The sequence below is a fragment of the Sus scrofa genome, chromosome 1 (assembly GCF_000003025.6).
Source record: "Sus scrofa isolate TJ Tabasco breed Duroc chromosome 1, Sscrofa11.1, whole genome shotgun sequence".
NCBI classification, from domain to species: Eukaryota; Metazoa; Chordata; class Mammalia; order Artiodactyla; family Suidae; genus Sus; species Sus scrofa.
Window position 1 is genome coordinate 145,971,560 of NC_010443.5, and position 18,816 is coordinate 145,990,375.

The 18,816-nt window shown below is 54.8% G+C and overlaps 1 protein-coding gene across 1 annotated transcript in view; it reads right to left on the reverse strand.

The window, feature by feature from the left end:
* Positions 1 to 18,816, reverse strand: part of NFATC1 (nuclear factor of activated T-cells, cytoplasmic, calcineurin-dependent 1) — a gene marked incomplete at both ends in the record, with an annotated part of 62,799 nt that overhangs the window by 31,461 nt on the left and 12,522 nt on the right. Inside the window, 1 exon segment of the mRNA NM_214161.1 lies at positions 5,072 to 5,231. Coding sequence (NP_999326.1) covers positions 5,072 to 5,231 — 160 coding nt within the window.

The window sequence follows — 18,816 nt, forward strand, 5'->3', positions numbered from 1 at the left end:
TGAGCTGGCTGGCTTTATTGATCTGAAAGAAATGACTGTTTCCTGGTGTCAGCTCTCCAGTGTCTTATGTGATAGGAGAATGTCTGTTCTTGTCTATGGAGGCAGACTTGAGCCTAAAGGCCAACCCCAGAGCCCCTGCACCACACAGAGCGTGGCCCAGGCCGGACCCTCCCCTGGGCCACGGTGGTCCTCATGTCCCCCCGTGGGTCACCTGGCCAAACGGACTGACACTGGCCACTCATAACTGACCAGAACACAAATTACAAACCTAAACTGCTGTTCAGGAACTGACAAGACCTCCACCGCGTTTCCTGTTTCAGCAGCCTATGAATTATTCACGCAGGCCTGGCCTCCTGACTGACGGCAGATGCTATCCGGCCAGTTATATTAGTAACTAGGTAAACAGAGCTTAATCCTTTGACCCCTGGGTCAGAGACCACTGACGTCCCCCAGGTCGTCCTCCAGCCCCTGTGGGGTGGCCAGAGCTGGGGACCTTCCTGGAGAGCTGTCTGGAGGATCACCCGCCAGGAGCTCATGTGAGCTCTCCTCAGGGGCAGTGCAGAGGGCGGGACGAGGGATGACCCGGGCCACACAAGGGCCCGAGAGGGTGACAGCGAGACGGGCACAGCGAGAAAGCAATCAGGAAACTGGAGCAAATGGGGCCAGGTGGCCTCCCTGAGCTTCGGTCTTCTCTGACGAGGAAGGCAGTGCCCAGAGCCCAGCAACTCCCTCGGGGACAAAACCCGGGTTTATCAGTGAAAATACTGCAGAAGTAATTCCATGTGTGCCCACAATTCCCTTTGCTTCCCCCCAGGGTGGGTGGGGGACCTCTCTCCTTGCCCCCAAACTCAGGATAGAGAGAGGGAACTAGCTAAGCCTGCCGTCCACACTCAGTGCACGGCAGTGGGCATGCAGACACAGTGCAGTGTGAGCGTGGTGGGGTGCGAGGCAGGATGGAAGGGGCCCCCTGGTCTTCCCCAGAACACCCAGCTCTCACACAAGTAGGGAGGCCTCAGCACCCTTATCCTCTGGGAGGCCAGAGACCCTTATCCGCAAGCAGACCCACGCTCACAGGGGCAGAGGCGGGCCTGGGGCCCTGCGGTCATCCTGCGGGACAGGTGGTATGAACCTCAGGAGGAACAGGAGGACCTCGGCGCAGCCGCTGATGGCTCCCCGTCAATTTGTTCCCCCACACCATGCAAGGGCACAAACGGGCAGAGAAAGCACTGGGCTCCTGCCTCTTAACCCAGCAAGCCTGCGGATTTACACAGACACACAGTGCAGTGATGGCAGTGACAGTGCGGGAGAGAGGGGCCCTGGGCCGTGGGGAGCCGGGACATCCTGCCCTGTCCCTGGATAGAAACCCACCTCCAGGAGAGAGCGCTGCGTGTCTAAGTCCTTTGTCAACAGAGAAAAAGGCAGGCTGTTTAGGTTCAGGGAAACCCACACTCCTCTCCTGGATGCTCCCATCAAAACTAAGTCAGCAGAGGCCAGTGTGGACCCCTGGCCCTTGGGTTCATTGCAGTCACAGGGACACAGTCAGAACCTGCAAGACAGTCCCACCAGGACTCTGCAGAGCCACGGAAAGAGCACTTGGTAGTGCATAGGGTCTGAAACGCCCACAGCACCAGCCCCTGTATGACACCGGGCAAGGCACGTACATCTGTGTCCTCAAATGAAAACGGGCCGAGACCATGTGAACACAGAAGTCTTTTCCTAATCTAAAATTTCAGTCTTATTCTGCCCAGAAAGAAGGGAATGCGCTTCGCTGAGTCTCTGGACTCAGTAAGGGGCCTTGTAGGGCAGTCCCCCACTACATCTCGGTTGCTGGAGAAACTCATTGAGCCACGCTAGGCGCTGCCGGGGGCCTTCATCCTGTAAGGCTGCAGCCTCTGACTTCAAGGCAAACCCTGGGGACACAGAAGCAAGTCGACGAGCAGGCTGTCCTGCGAGGGCAGTGGAAGCTCCTTGGTCCAGCCACACTCCACATAACAGCAGCCCTGAACAGGAGGCCTGGGTGCCCTCTGCCAACTGGCCACAGACCAACCAGCCAGTGGGAGCGACTGTTCCCCCCTCCCCACCCCACGTGGCTCAGCCTGGGGCAGGGGCCTCTGAGGCTGCGGGGGAGGGGCCACTGCCACGGAGGATGTGCTGAAATAACTCAGAATAACACTTTGTGGTCACTGCGCTTTCGCGGCAACTGAGAGTTTTCTGTTTTCATTTGTTTTATAATTATGTGCAAATTCTATTTTTATCCAATTTGTGGTCCACTAACCGAAAAAGAAAACAAACCCCAAAAGCCCCTTTTTAACTGCTTACCTCACACTCGCACATAGATTCACTTTTCCGCACAGAGATCAGAAAACTCTCCATTACTAATTTCTCTCGTGGGACAGAAGCTGATGGGGTGACGTTTCTGTTGGGCCTGGTTTCCTCCTGCTTTCAGTTTACGGTGGGGGGAAGGGTGTCCATCCTGTTTAAACCCAGAACCAGCCTCTCTCCTTCTGCCACCATTTAACTTGAAATAATATTCATGAAATAACATTCAAGGATTTATTCTTAAAATATTTTAAGTGCTCTTTCTAGTGTCATAATGTCACCAAAGCAGCTCAACTCTGTATCATCTAAACTGACAGGCTCACACCGCCCAGTGCTCAAAACACTTGGACGGTAGAGGTGGACACACGAGCCGTGACCTGCAGGGTGGGCTCAGGATGTCCCAGACAGTGGGCCCGAGCTCCAGCCCACAGCTCCTTGGGGATGGTTCCCAGTCAGAGCAGCAGCCCTGGGCTCTGCATATCCACAGAAGTGTTCCAAGTGGCATGTGGCCCCTGCACCAGCACCCCTGACCGGCATAATTCACAAGAAATGGGGGCGTTCAGCCATTATTTCTCTGCTGCTTTATTTTCATTGCTCCTTACTTAACAGCCGATTTCCTCACCTGTGTAATGTCTTTTCCATTCAGCAACAAGGCCCTTTCATTCAGTGAAAACCTAGCGGGAAGGGACTTAAATGCAGTTCAGCTAAGTGCAGGCATTATCCGCCCGCTCTCCCTGAAGCGGCAAGCGGCGCTGTGCGCTGATGAGGCGCCTTCTGCATCGCCACAGTCAAGCAGTTGACCAAGTGGGTATTAATTGGCATGAGCACAAGGCCACAAAACCACCCAGCGTCACCCCGCAAACACCCTGTCCCTGATTGTCACGTTGGCAGACGGCCATTTGTCTCTGTACCCTCCTGCCCTCGCAAGCGTTATTTTTATTTATCTAAATGGAATAAAATGCAAACACAAGGTGCCCTGCTGCCTCGCCTTCCGCTTGCACCACCCTCTAAATAACAGGCTTGGAGCCCAGGTTATTGGGGGTGGGGGGCAGGGACCAGGGAGAAATTCTCTATTAACACACACAGCCCAGAGGTCTCATGGCCTTCGGGACCGTCACAGGCCACATCCCAGGGTCGGGCAGGATGAGGTGATTGTGACCCAATGCTGGGCCTGCAGGACAGCCAGCCCGGGAGGTCTCATTTACTTCTTGGGTAGGACAGGGTGACAAGCTCTGGCGGGCAGGCACAGCCTGGACAGCAGCTGTGAACACGTTGAAGCCCCAGGGGGCTGCAAGGCAGGACAGTGGAATGCAGGACCCTCGCCTGCACTGTGCTTCAGTGGTCAGGGGTCTCTCTGCCTCAGGACACCTTCCCCACCCGCCAACCCCCACAACACTGCCAGGTGGGTCCCAGCTCTGGACCCAGTGGGGCAGGTGGCCCAGAGAACTGCATCTCTCGAGAGTGCCCGGAGAGGTTACCACTGCAGGCCAGCGGCCACACCTTGGGAACCATGGCCTCAGAGGGTCCAAGACTCCAGAGAGAAAAGAACAGGGTCCCTCAAATCACCCTCTGAAAACACTGGAGGCAGCACCGCTGATGGACTTTGCTTTGGACAAAGCTTAACATGGCCGAGTAGCGCTGCACACTCTTGCTGTTCATCCCTCTCTGGGAGCCGGGGGGCCGGGCACGGTCAGGGCAGAGGAGGCTGTGGGCTCCAGTCCCCGCAGGGCTAGAGAGGCCCAGCCACCCCAGCATATACCTTGTACCCTCCTCCTTGGAGCCCTGACCAACCGCTGAGCTGAATGACCTAAGCCCTCGCTGTCCCCTCCCCAGGACAGGAGCAGGGCGTGTGCATCACGGGGCACACGGTATGGCCCCTGGAATGTCTGCGGCTGGAGCGGAGGATGAGGTACAAGACAGCTGGATGAGAAGTTGAGGGCACGACTGTCAACAGCAAAGCTGACCTCCCATCTTCTCAGCAGAAGCTTCTCTCTTCAGTTCTGATAAACCTTAACATTTATTTTTTCAGATTTATCACAGAAATGGTCCTCTAACATACCTTTATTTCAAGGCCGTATGTTTTAAAATTTTCCTATTCCAGGACACCTTAACATAAAGCAGCACCATGGTCAAATCTACTAAGCCATAGGGACAGTAGCTTCCCCCCGCCCGCTGCCCACTGGCTGCCATCCGGACAGCAAGGTGGCCCCTCAAGGTGGCCCAGGGCATCTCCTTAGCTTTCTTCTCCCTTTTCCTGTCTTTTCTGAGTCTAACACATCTGCTCGGGGACACATGGGGACAAAGGGAGTGTCCGTGTGGACAAAGCAATGGCCAGGCTGTACTGGGGTCACCCCAGGGGCCCAGCCTCCAGCCCCGACAGCATCCAGGGGAGCCCTCCTACAGCCTCCAGGATGCATGGGTCACCCCGGCCATCTGCAGGGTATCTCCTGCTCCCCCAGAGCTGCTCCACTGAAGAGGAATCATGTCCACTTGGCCTCAGGCCCAAGAACTCCCCCTGGTCTGTAAGTCACAGAGACATGCACCTTTTTGCTGCCTGACATGCCCTGAGCAAAAAACTAGGAACTAAGTGCATGTGAAAAGTTTAGCCAAACAGGTTAGGAGGGGGATTTTCTTTTTTTTTTTGGAAAGACAGAAAATGAAAGGCGCTGTCGGCTGCTGCTGCATGGACCAAACCAGCACCAGCAGCTGCCCCTGCATCTCGGACACGCCTGGGACTCAGAGCAAATGGTACCTGCACGCTGGGGTGTCCTCCGGCCGATGCCTTCACAGCCCCACGGCTCCCCTCTGTCTCGTAATGAGCTCTGTGGTGGGACTTGGGCTGCACCTCGATCCTCAGCTCGTAGGGTCCTGAGTGTGACGGCAGCTGCCAGTCCAGGGCAGGGAGAGACGGGCTGTAATGGGACACAAGGAGAGTTAGCCTCAAGCCCAGGGCTTTCCACAGAGCACAGCCCCGCCTGGTAATCCTGGGGCGGTGATGAGCAGGGCACACTTCACTGGCCTGGGCCTGAAATCCCCATCAATAAAGGTAACGTACTGACACGTGGTTTAAAGTCTTCGCAAAGCCAGTGGCTACTTGACCGTGATGTCTTCCCAGAGCCTTGTCAGGTCTTCACGACAAGGTTCTCAAATAAGATAGAAACATTTCCCACACGCAACCTTAGAATATTTTTCTTCTTTCAAGACAGGCCTATAAATTATTTAACCTCCCCAATAAGAGAGGTTCCAGAATTAAAGCTCTTTCTAAAATCACAGCAGAATCAACGTGGCATAGGAACTGGGTGCCAGTCTAGTGGGGAGGCAGGACTTAACTGACAGGCATGGTGCAGCCCCTAAGTCCCACCATTTGTGCAGGACAAATCGACTACCACCCACCCAGGGTGTCAATGAGCTGCAGCCGGAGATCAGCAAATCAAGGGGCTGGCCGTGGGTGGTTTGTGAGTAGTTTGCTGCCTCGAAGCTGGTGAGGGAGGCAGGGAGTGAGCAGCCTGAGCCACGCCTGGCCTGAGGGCCATGGGGGCTCAGATTCCTTATGGCACCCAGAGCCTCCTTGTCCAGGTAAGGAAACGGGGGTCTGCATGACTCCAGAGGCTCCGCTCCCCCTACAGAACCAGCTCCAGGCCCTGCCCTTTAGAAAGAGAAAAGATTGACCCCAAAAGCCATAATCTGTACCTGGCAGCCACCACATTCCCACGGGGCTTGGGGCTGGTCCACCCTCAGCCCTCCTGCAACAGAGCCTGTTGGAGGGCTGGGGGTTGGGGGGTGCAGGGTCTTGGTCCCAAAGCTGAAGGTCCCCTCCCGTCCCCTCTCGGATGCAGGACCTGATGAACAGAGTTGCTGCTCGTCAGACCTGAGAGGCATCTGAGACCCCAAGTGTACAGGGCCCAGCCGGGAGGGTGCAGGGTCGGGGCAGCGTGAGGATACCCCCAGAGGTGGACAGGAGTCCCTGGCCTCACCCTCCACACTCCATCTAGGCCCCAGCTACCCTGTCACTCACTCTGCCTGCTGCTGACACATTTCAGTTTCCACACATGGAGCAGAGACAACGTGAGTTCTGGAGGCTGCTTTGGGACAGGTGGCTGAGAAGGGCAGGTGTGGCTGAAGTAGAGGCTCAGACACAGGGATGGGGGCTTGTGGGGTCCAACCTGGAAGGAGACCCCCACTGCTTCCCCAAAATGTCCAAGCTGCTCACCTCAGCTCAGACTACAAACCAGTGACTATTTTTAAAACCAAAAAAAAAAAATGGATAAAATAAAATTTACATTTTTTAAAATAAAAATATATGTTTAAAAATAAAAAGTCCAGGATTCAGCTTGGATTGATCAAATCTGTAATTTCTAAAAACACAAAATGTCCAGAACACACCTTGAAAGGACTTGTGGCTCCTGGAGTAACAGGAGGGTAGCGTGAGGGCGTTTACTCCTGAGCAAGCCACCTGCCACACTCCACTCAAGAGCACTCACCTGGCAGTGCTGAGTGCCTGGGAGGCTAGACACCCCCACATCCCGCCATCAAGTCCTAGGGGGCCAGAGGGACACCGCTGGCCTGGACACCACCTGGCCAACCTGCCCAGTGGCCCGAGTGCTCAATCCCAGTCTGGCACGTCAGGTGCCAACGGTGTGGATGCGGCCAGAAAAGTGACGCTGCACATATGATGAGACAGGCCTGAGTGTCTAACGCTGGAGGCCAGGGAGACCAGCGCCTGCAATGGGCAGCGGGGGCAGCTGGAGAGGGTTCCCTAGCCCAGGGCCCACTCTGCTGGGCTCTAAAGCTGCCGTCAGCGTGGGAGGCCCCTCCTCTAGACCGTCTATGGATTCCAGAAGCCACTGTCACTTGAAAATCCTCTGTTCAACAGCCAGTCAAAACCCAGGTTTCTCAGGAGGCAAGAGGACAAGACAGGGCTCTCCGTGGCTGTTTACATTTGGTTCCATTTCACCCAGATGCCCCTGGTTCTCACTAGACACAGCCTTGGGAAACGCTAGAGAACGTGACCAGTAAGAATGGGACAAATACGTGTGTGTGCTGAGGCCGCAGGGCTCCCTGCACAGACAAGGGACATGCGGGCACGGGCTGCCAGGTGGCCTCTGGGCGCCGCCAACAGCAATGGAGTGGTTTCCTGATGGAGGAAGCGCCACGATGCGTGCAGCAGTTTCCTGGGCTGTGGCGGTCAGAGGCATTTCCTGGATATGGTGATCAGCGTCACTCATTCGGGTAACACCGCCAGAACTGGGGCCGGTGAGCCAAGGCTGGGAGCACGAGGTCAGCCCTCGGGTAAGTAACAGCCTCAGAGGGCTGTTCCTGGTCCCCCAGACCACTGCCCAGATCCAAACATACCCTCCCGGAGGGGAACACACACCCACCCCTTTGGATTATCCAAAATATGCTTCTCTGTTACCTTATATCTACTGCTGACCTAAGTACAGACCGTCCCTCGCTATAATAGAAAAGAAACAGAAATCAAGCAAAAAGTTAGGTTCATCTGACTTCCAGGAAATTAAAAAGAGAAAGGGTGAGAGATGAAAGAGAAGGGGGAAGGGCAGGCACGCCAGAGCCCTCTGCACGCGAGGACGCAAGGACAGACCACAGATACAAGCTGCTCTCGCAATGCCGCGTGTGCAGCTTCAAGTTGGAACAGATCACACAATAAATACTGGAGTAGAGACAATTAAAATTATCGTTTGGGGTTGGAAATGTTCAGCATGAATTGGGCAGCACCACAAAAAATGTAAACGCGTGTCTGATTCAGAGCAAAGACCTAAGACTGGAAGGAATGTTCCAGGACGCAGCCACTTCTGCTATGAGGACAGTGGCCTCAGGGCTGTGCTGTCCCAACCCTCCTGTCCTCAGGTCAGGACCGACCCACACAGGAGCCGGACAGTGACCACGACCAGAAGTTTCTCTCAGCCTTGGCCTGGCTGCTGGGCTCTGCCTGCTAAAGATAATGGAGACCTTTAAACTCACCTCCAACTTGATTTTGTTTAAAAGTCGCAGTCAGTGCAACCGAGAAAACAGGTAGTTAAATTCGTATCTAAGCTCCAGTTGATCTGTACAAACAGCAGGGGCTCTATTACATTAACTACACACACACCTCAGTCATCCACACAAATTATCTCCACTACCGGGCGTACGTCTTCAGGAATTTTTACACAAAAGGGATACAGCTTAACAAAGTAAGATATATAATGTGGTACCCTGGCTTTTGTTAAAGATCTCACTTTGAACATTGTAGCATATTGGCAACATCTGGCATATTTTTGCTCTCAGCATCCCATCCTGTCCCATGATGGCTGATCAGTGTTCTGTGGGTTTTCCCCAATCCATGGCCACTATCAATACCAGAGATGTGAGTGAGCAGGTCTGAGACCCTGGTGGCCTTTCTGGTCATTTCCTTGGCCAGACTTGCAGCCTCCGTCAAAGAGCTCAAACAGCCCAGGCTCCCAATGCCTCCCCAAAGTCAGGCCCCCGCACAGCCTTGCCAACACCCCCACCTAAGGGTCTCTAGGCTGCATCTTCCTGTAACTCTGGAACAAGCCCCAATTACACAGTAACAAACAACTCAAATAAACACTGAGCCCCCAGTGGTACCACCTCTGAAAGTCTCCAGGCCTCTCCGGGTCCTGCAACCTCCTGCACGTATTCGACTAAGACAACGTGGGACCCCAGGCCCCTGACCCCAACCAAGAGCCTACTCTTTCAGGGTCTCCAAAGGCCACTCGGGGTGATGGTCACTGTCCCTGATATCGTCAACTGCGGCAGAGGGCATTTGCTCTGTTCCCTGGGCCTGCCTGTTACAATCCACCTGCAAAGGGAAAGCTGCTGGTTTCATAAATAGCGGGGCGTGGGTCTTGTACACCTCACATGAAGGGATGACTCATAAATCACGATCAGACCAGCATGTGCTCGAGGACTACAACGCCGTCCTGGGCGCAGGGCTGCCTAGGGCAGCCTTGGTCTGCAGAGCCCAGAATCTGCAGGCGGCAGGTCAAGATTCAATGACCAAGAAACAGGGTGCTGGGCTGGCGGAGACTGAAGACCTGGTCCAGACAGGACCTTGGTGGCTGATGGAAAATCATGCGTTTTCCTGAATCCCTAAGAGGTTCTCACTTGTGAAATGGGGGTGATGAAAACACCACAGCAAGACCAGGACATGACCCGCCCTCCAGGCCTCACTCCTCTCGGGACCACGGATGCAACACGTGTGGAATACAGGTCAGCTCCAGGCGTGACAGGGGCCATCACGGAACTGGTCAGCGTGGGGGATGCTGGCTTAATGGGACATGGTTCTCTCTGCAACTGCCTGTGAACTTGGGATTCCTGCAAATAGAAGGTTTTTTAACTGCAACATAAGGACCCAAGGATGTTCCCAGGGCTCCTGACTGAACAGGAGGCCAGGAAGCCACGTCACACGGCCCAGATGCCCACATGGAGCATGGCTGGTGCCGTCAGTGCCAACAGCCTGCTGCTTCCATCCCTCACGTTGCTACTGTCACCCAACCTGGGCTCAGAGGGTGGGCGCAATGAAGAGTGAAGCCAGGCCTTTTTTAACCTTAGCTCACAGCCTGGGGACCACCCGCACCCTGGGATCCAGAAACTCCGCTTCTCCCCACCTGGTGCGGATGACCACAAGGTGTGCCTCTTCCAGCTGGCCACCGGGATGCCCTCCTGGTGCTTCACCTGCGTGTCCATTGGTCACACAAAGGATTTCACACACAGCCCCCTCCCTTCAGCAGACGTGGCGCCAGAGAGGGCCTGTCAGACAGCAGCTCTGTCTTTGGCACCACCCAACACCTTCCAACAGGACGCCAAGCCTGAGCTGGCACCAGGAGCACCACCAACCCGCCAGCCTCCCAGCCAGAGCACAGCTGGCCGTGGAAGAGGCAGGGACCAGGGACCTTCACAGTGATTCAAACCCGAGGTCGCAGCTGTGCTCATCCCAGAAGGTCTCACTTCGGTCTGGACCCCTCCATGGGCTCCAAGGCACCAGTGGGGCAGGGCTCAGCCAGACCTGCTCACCCCAGGACTCCCCAAACCACTGCATCTGCCACCACGAGCACCAGAGACCAGCCTTCCAGGAAGCACAGTCACTGCCAGGCCAAGCTCAGACCCAGAGCCCAGCAGGGCCCTGATTCCACACCGACTCAAGACAATGGGAAAACCAGAGACAGAGGATGTGCCTGATGACCCAGCCTAGGACCCACTGAGCTGCCTTACAGCTGAGCACAGGGAACAGTGATCCATGCACCGGGCCAGACCGTGGGCACGGACCCGAACTGGACAGCCTGGGAGAAAAGGCGGGTCAGGGAATCTGAACACCTGCCTGGGATATTAAGAAATTATTTTAAATCAATTTTTGCTATCTAGTATGGTGTCTAGATACCATCATGATAGGTTTCTAAAAATGAGCCCCTATCTTTGAAAGATACAGACTGAGCATCAGTGGATAAGATTATCAGAGGTCTAGGATTTACTGCAAACTAACAGGGGCAGGAGTGGTGGGGGAACCACGAGTTACTCAGTTGAGTTAGGGGTGGACATGGGGGCCCATGACTCGTCTCTCGGCTTTTTTTCTGAAACACAGACTGAGAGACCGAATCCTAGAAAAGTGCACTGAAAAAAGTGCACGGTGATCTTTCAGGGAGGGAGCTGTCAGGGAATCATTTTTCTCTTTGTTTATCCACATTAAAAAATATTTCACAGTGAAGGACATTAGTTGTGACCCCCAATCAACTTCTTCACCCTCTGTTCCCACCCTGGTGAGCTCGGGGACTTCTGTAAAGGGGCTTCACCCAAGCCCGAGGGCCCCTCTGGAACCCTCTCCCAGAAAGGCTGTGTTCGTCCAACATCTGAAAACCAGCGCCCAGCACAGCCCACCACCCAGGTGGCCACGGACCAGAGTTTCAGAACAGCCTCGTCTGTGACACCTCCTTACACGGAGACCCCAGGGTGAGGGAGCTTCTGTTCAGAAGGTTTGGGTGGAGTCCCTTCGATGTTGAGCTTTCTGAGAGCTAAGCCCCAGGCGGACTTATCACCAAGGAGAAAACCGTTGAAGGCTCTAGGGACTCCTGTTTCTAAAACAGCGGACCTTGGAGGGGGGACATCGCCACGTTTTCCCAGGGTCGGTGACCAGGGCCTCCTAACTGCAAGTTGCTTTGTTTTGGGTTTTTTTCCTCCTCTAATCTGAAGAAAGGTTATCAGCTCAGTCTCCCCTATGTCATTAAGCAGGTCTCTGGGCCCCAAAGGCTCCTGCGGGCGGAGGCTGGCCGGACCACACACCGCGTCCACCCACGCTCCTCCCGTGCCCCCTGACACGCTCTGGCAGGGCTCCGGTGAGAAAGTCCCTCCCACACGAGAGAGGTCGACCTTCCTGGAGGGCGGCCCTGGCCTTTGGGGAGGACAGGTGGGTGTGCCCCGGGGCGAAGCCGCATTTCTCTGCTGATGACCCCCAGGGGTGTGAAGGGCCGTGGGTGGCGTCCCTGCCCACCTGGTGTCAGCAACCCCATAATGGGGGGCCATCTGGCCTCCAGGTGTCCCCTCCCAGCTCTCGGGGATGAGCTGGAAGCCTTGGAGTCAACATTTACTTCTGATGAGAGTCTGGAAGGAACGGCAGGGGACCAGCCTCCGCGGGACGCACATCTGGGAGTCTCGGGTGGCAGGAACCACCTCCTCTGCACTGTCACTCCAGATGCCCAAGCAGGACTCAGGGACAGAAGCTGCTGTAGGGGTGGGACAGTGGTCTGGAGGAGGCACCCTGACCACACCCAGGGAAGAGAAATGTGCTTTGACGGAGACAGAGACGTTGGTGGGTGAACAGGGAACAAGGGACAGAACCAGGCTGTAAAATGCATGGAGGCAGCGAGGCATCCGCTCTAGGAAGACTCCTGCCTGCCTGCCACCCGCCGTCCTGGGTGTGTGTGGCAGGGGGGCTGTGCAGGCAGAGAGCCTGCAGACCCTCCAGGATGCCCCGTCCTAGCTACCCTGGAGGTAGACCACTTCTTGCTGCCGCCTCAGCCCCAAATTTCCCTGACTTGTCCGCAACTTGTCCCTGTGCCCTAGGGACTCAGGGGGCACGGGTGGGGTGGAGGGCCTGGTGCATGTTCAGTGTGGGGGGGGCACCTGCTCACCCCTGCCCCTGCTCCGGGAGGCTCGGCCAGGCCTGGTCTGGTCAGGAATTCAATCCAAACTCGGTCAAAAACCTGGAACTTTCAGAATAAGAACAGCAAGACCATCATGGAGAGATTCATTTCTAAATGACAGATTAAAGAATTTGATAAGAATTCACCACTTTCAGCGGCTCTACCACACAGGTGTGGAGAGAACACCTGCCAAGGTGGCAGAGACCTCCTTCCTGCTCTGTGGGAACCCTGTCATCCTCAATCTGCACCCCCCCCACAACAAGCCAGTTTCACATCAGCCTCTCAGGCCCTGCACCTGGGATGCGGAGCCAAGCAGCCTCCAGGGCTTCTGGGCAGACAGGCCCAGCCCCCCGACCCAGAGCTGATAGCACCCAGGTGCCCCCACCCCCAGCTGCACAAGGGCAGCATCACAGAGGGCACCCTTCTGACACAGGCGGTCAACTGTTCTCCAGGAAAGTGGGCCCTCCTCCTCCTAGGACCTCTCCTGAGAAAGGACCCCCAGCGTCCCCACAATTCACAATGAAGGCAACTCAGAAAGAGCTCCTGTCCAGAAACCCAGCTGAGATGGGAAAGAAATGACTTCGGAGGAACTTCTCAAACTGCTGGGGCTTCCCCTCCTGATCCAAGACTAGACAACTGCATCTGCACCCAGTCCCTGTCCCCAGGGACCAGAACTGTCTGGACAAATGTCTGAGGCATGTTACCCTCAGCGAGTAGAACAAAGGACCTGGGGAAAGGCCTATGCCTGTCAGATGCCCCTCAGATGGAAGGAAAGAGGGAGGAAGGGAGAGGTGGGTGGGTAGATGGATGGATGGATTGATGGATGAATGATAGAAAGATTGATGGATGGGTGGGCGGGTGGACGGATGGATGCTGGATAGAGACATGGATGGATGGGTGGACAGATGGATGGATGGATGTTGAATAGATGGATGGATGGGTACATGGATGGATGAATAATGGAAAGATGGATGAATGGACAGATGGATGGGTGGACAGATAGGTGGATGGATGCGTGGGTGGATGGGTGGATAGATGGATGGGTGGGTGGGTGGGTGGAGGAATGTTTACTAGGTGAAGACCCCTGTGGGTATAGAGCACTGATGGTCCCTCTGCAGCCCCAATGACCCTCTTGTTACAGAAAATGGATTTTAGCATGTTTTGACTGTGATTCTTGGCACCAAATGCCTTCTTTTTTTTGTTTGGTTTTTTTTGTTTTGTTTTTTTGTCTTTTCTAGGGCTGCACCCACGGCATATGGAGGTTCCCAGGCTAGGGGCCGAATCGGAGCTGTAGCCATCGGCCTATGCCAGAGCCACAGCAACGTAGGATCTGAGCCGAGTCTGCAACCTACACCACAGCTCACGGCAATGCCGGATCCCTAACCCACTGAGCAAGGCCAGGGATCGAACCAGTCAGATTCGTTAATCACTGAGCCACAATGGGAACTCCCCAAATGTCTTCTTAGATGCTGCCAGAGCCTGCTGCTAATCAGTCACCACAGAGATAGAGTTTTAGGAAGAGGACAATCAGACTATACCTGACAACACTTGCTTATAAAAACCAAGAAACTCGGAATCTCCAAGTTAACGTAGGATGAGGCAGAAGTAAGCCTCGAAACCAACACCCCAGGTTGGCTTCTACCCACAGAGCTGCCAGAATGTCAGGAGCAGCTCCCAGAGTTCAGCCTTAATCTGCTCAGTTTTAAAATGGGAACCACAGGAAAACCCAGACCGTCATTAAAAGGTAGACTCTGTTTCCAAATTCTAAGTTTAAACCAGACTTCAGTGGTTCAGGATGTGACAAACACAGGTGTTTTCAAATCAACTATAGGAATTTTGTGAACCAGCTGCACTGCTCCTTGTGGACTCAGAACCCTGGTGAGGGTCTCGCTGAAACCAAGCTCAGATTCTGACACCTGTGCCAAGCCCACCCTCAGCCAGGAGACCGCGGGCCCAACAGGTACAGCCAGCGGCTCTGCCCCTCACCACTGTGGCCCCTGGACACCGCCCGAGAGTGACAGCAGCCACCACCCCCTTTCCTCCACAAGCTTCCCTGCCACCTGCTGCCTTGCCCCCTCCTCATAACATCAACGTGAAGTAAAATGGTGGGACCTCAGTGCCACCTACAGGTGCATGTCCCGCCCCTGCAATGTGCCCCTTGCAACAAGGCTCTCAAGGCTGCTGCTGGGTCCTCCTGGCCTCAGAGCCTGCAGTGACCCCTTGCGCCCCCAGCCCGGGGAATGGAGACCTCACAGCCTCTTGCTCTTTCACTCTGTGTCTAGGAAAGGCCAGGTGCCTTCGTTCCCCCTCCTATAAAGCAGCACACCCCCAGGCTGCCTCCCACAGCAGAGTTCCGGGCCCAGGTCCCTGGGGAGGGACCCTGAGGCTTTAAGGCCACAGCGCGTGCCAACAGCCCTGCAGAGCTCTGGGCCTTGTCACGGTGTGGTTGCCCCACAGGAGGCCACGTTCACCTGCGGGGAACCATGGTCAGAAGAAAATCTGCATTTCCACAGGCGAGGGCCTTCTCAGTGGACCAGGCCACTGTGTCATCCTACCGCTGAGGACAAACACTCAGCTCCAGGGAGCAGCCCACTTACACCTACGAGCAGCCTGTGCAAGGAAAGAACTGGACTGTCCACCTCAACAAGCCGATAAAAGCATGCAGCTAGAGAGACAAACACACAACTGCTACCACAAAGAGCACGGGGAGCATGACGCAGAACCAACGCCCATGACAGTTCTGAGCTCAGGGTGTGGCAGGGCTGTGCTGGGTCGGTGGGCGTGGCCGTGCCTGGTTGGGGGGCGGGGTGTGCCGGGTGGGCGCCTCCCCTCCTGTTGGGAGGGCGGGGCCGTGCCAGGTGGGCACTTGGAGCTCAGACCAAGCTGGATGGTTAAGTCTCAGGGGAAAAACAACAGTGGAGTTGCTTATTTCACCAAAAACCAGCTCAATGCTGGAAGATGTTTTTTTTTCTTCTTTGGCCTTTTGGCTGCAACTGCCACCTGTGGAAGTTTCAGAGCCAAGGGCTGAACCTGCGCCACAGCAGTGACAATGCTGGATCCTTAACCCACTGTCCCATCAGGGAACTCCAGAGTTTGCTTTTTAAACAAATGCTTCTAAAATATCTTCTAAGAGTTCTCTGGCGGCACAGCAGGTTAAGGATCCGGTGTTGTCACCACAGCGGCTCAGGTACGACACCCCGGGAACTTCTGCACGCCTAAGCCTCGGCCAAAAAAAAAGCAAACCCTATCATGACCTATAAATACACTTTTGCTCAAGAACCCAGGAAACAATTGGCAAATAAGGGCCCGTTAATTTTCACAGGAAGCCTAGTTTACATGTGGACAATCCCTGCCTCCCAATTAACTTCAACCCAAGGCAGGACCATTCCCTTGCTCCCAGCCGGCCCAGCCCAGGTTGCTGCAGGTGCATGTGGGTCCCTGACGCGCATGCCCCACACCCTCCTCAGAGGAAACGTCTCAGCAGAAATCACCTCTGTTTTGTCTGTGGTCAGTGGTGTGTGTCGTCACTGGACTTCCGCACCCCCGCCCCCCCAGCTGGGAGATCTCAAGATTGGAGACCCAGTGAGACTCTGGGCCCTGGGACCAGATGCTTGAGCACAGCCCTGCCCCCACACGCACTTGGAGGGACAGGTGGGTGTGAGCAGGACCAGCCCAAGGCGGACTAGCCTTGGAGCCATAACTTTTCTGGCATTTGGATCATCCTACGAGATCAGCCAACATTTCACATCTCTGTGGCTCAACTTAAAAATCTATGTGTAAAGCCACAAAGATTCAAATTATATTATCCTCTCCAGGAACACAAAAGTACTTGAGTTCCTCTTTCTCCTTTTCATGCTAATAATAGAATTCGCAGAATAACATCAAAGAGCGAAACACAGGCCGAGAGCTCCCCACACGGCTCAGGGACAGGGCTGCAAAGATGGGCAGAAGTCTCTCCCTCTGCCACAAACCCACACGTCTTGGCTGGAACCACCTGGCTCAGCTTTCAAGGCGAAAGTCAGTACTCAGAGCATCTTTTCCAGGGTCAGCGGTGAATCCTGGGGAACCAGAAAGTGCCTATTCTGCATGGAGTGAAGGGTTTGGGTCTGGACCATGTGCTCCTACAGCAAAGAGGGGCAACCAGCAAAAATACAGCCCCTGGGTCCTGCCCGCAAACAGCAGATTCACCTGCAGAAGCCTCTCAGGGGTTGTAGCAAAAGTCAGCCCCCACCTCCCCCAGGGGCAGGCCAGCTGCTACAAAAAGGTTCCAGGCTCCCCTGACCACCCCCCCCCCGCCCAGCCCCCACAGCAGGGCCCTGATTGGAGGAAAACTTGTTGGGGCTTCTGGGAGCGGCTAATCAAAGGTGTGAGACCAGCTTTGCCCATTACCAACAGGGTGGGACACGTGGCCTGATGCTGAGCCCAGGTCCCATAAGTGCTCAGGGAGCCGTGCAGAGACCTCCCCACAAACTGTCTTCTTTTTTAAAGCTCATTGTCAGTGGGCTTACTTTTGTGATCTTCAGAGGACGTCCTTTGCCAGGTCAAAAAAGGGGAAAATAACCCAGATGCAATGGGTCCTGTACCCCTAGTGTGCTGGCCCAATGGAAACCATGAGTGCAGATGGGCTGGGCTGGGCCAGGGTTGGGATTGGGGCTGGGACTGTGCCAGGGTTGGGTTGGGGCTGAGCTAGGTTTGGGGTGGGGCTGAGCCAGGGCTGGACTGGGGCTGGGCCAGGGTTGAGCAGGGTTGGGGCTGGGGCTGGACTAGGCTGGGCCAGGGCTGGGCTAGGGTTGGGGCCAGGGCCAGGCGGAAGCTGGGGCTGCCCAGTGGATTAGTGGGAAACTCTGGGGAGGTCATGCGGGCACATTGATTACCAGCCTACAGCTTTATTGAATCCTATTCCAAATCGGGATAAACTCAGAAATATTTGGAGAAGATTTTAAAATGCGATCATAGTCAGCAGTAGTTTTGTTAGATTTTTGGAAGCTAACACTTCTGTATGGCATAAAAATTATGGATATTACTTTAAATCAATTGTAGCCAAAAAACTCAAAGAAACGACGTCTGAAAAACACTGATTTGGCCGTGGAACCCCTCAGGGCTGAACCAAACAGGGTCCCAGTAAATCTGTTCATCATGCTGGTCCTGCCCCTTAGAAAGGCCACCTTTTTAAGTACTCAAATCTAAACATCAAAGTATCCTTTATAGGAATTTAACTCGATGAGTGTGCTGCTGCTGTTACAAAAGACTCACCTTAAAATGCCCTGCCTTTCCAAAAGCAGTTTCCCGTTAAGTCCGCATGCCTCATGTCACTTTGCCTCTTTAGGGGAAATTTCTGTGATTACACGGGGCACAAACAGCTAAAGACATCAGACCTCAAAAGTTGAACCTTTCTACAAGCTTCTTCTAAAGAAAGAAGTTCACTGAACACATAGCAAGGAGCCTGGGTGAGCAACGGACACTTGAGGACGTTCCAGTCAACAATAGCCATTTAAACTCCAGCTCCTTGGGGACAGAATAAAGTCCTCTGAAAGCCACCATCTGGAAACAATCCAAAGAGAGCTGAGCTCGCCCACTGTCACCTTTCACCGCCAAGGCTGACAGCCGCTCGCCACCTACCATCGTTAGCGGAGTTAGTTCCACTCATCGGCAGAAAGTGAGGGGGAAAACCCTCTCCCTTCCAAAGAGACTCATGGCCTGGTTGACGTGGAAACAGCGAGCACTGAAAATCCAGATTCCTTATGGGGACTCCAGAGGGTCCCCTGCAATTTCTCTGCGTTTCCCAAGCTTTAAGAACAGAAGTGCCATTCCATTAAGCTCTAACGTAAATCTAAATTCATCTAACTATGAACTTCTACCCAACACGTTGCTGGTTTCACGAACAACTTCTTCCATGGCCAAGATTCAGCATCACTCTTCGAGCCAGGGGCTGTCAGAACGCTGAGCCCAGAGGGTGTGCCACACGCGCTGTACAGGCGGAAGACATCAGCGGGCACTGAGCCCACACCAGGTTCCCTGGGCAGATGCCCCTGCATGGCATGACAGAAGCACAAATGCCCAGAGGTGCTGCACGGGAGGGCAGAGGACCTGTCCTGCGAAATCCCCCAGCCCGGACCTGGCACTTCAGCTGCGTAGCCCAAGGTCGCATGGACACCCCTGTTCGGGCCCCCAACTTCCCCAGCACAATGGGACACTCGTGGCAGGAAGTGTGGTCACCATCCCCGCAGAGAGAGCAGCCTGACCTCCCTCTTCCACTGCAGCCTCTAGCTGCCCCCATCACCAGCTAAAGGGATCCCACAGAAACATATCTCAAGAGACCAGGAAACATTTTGATGTGGAATCAAAA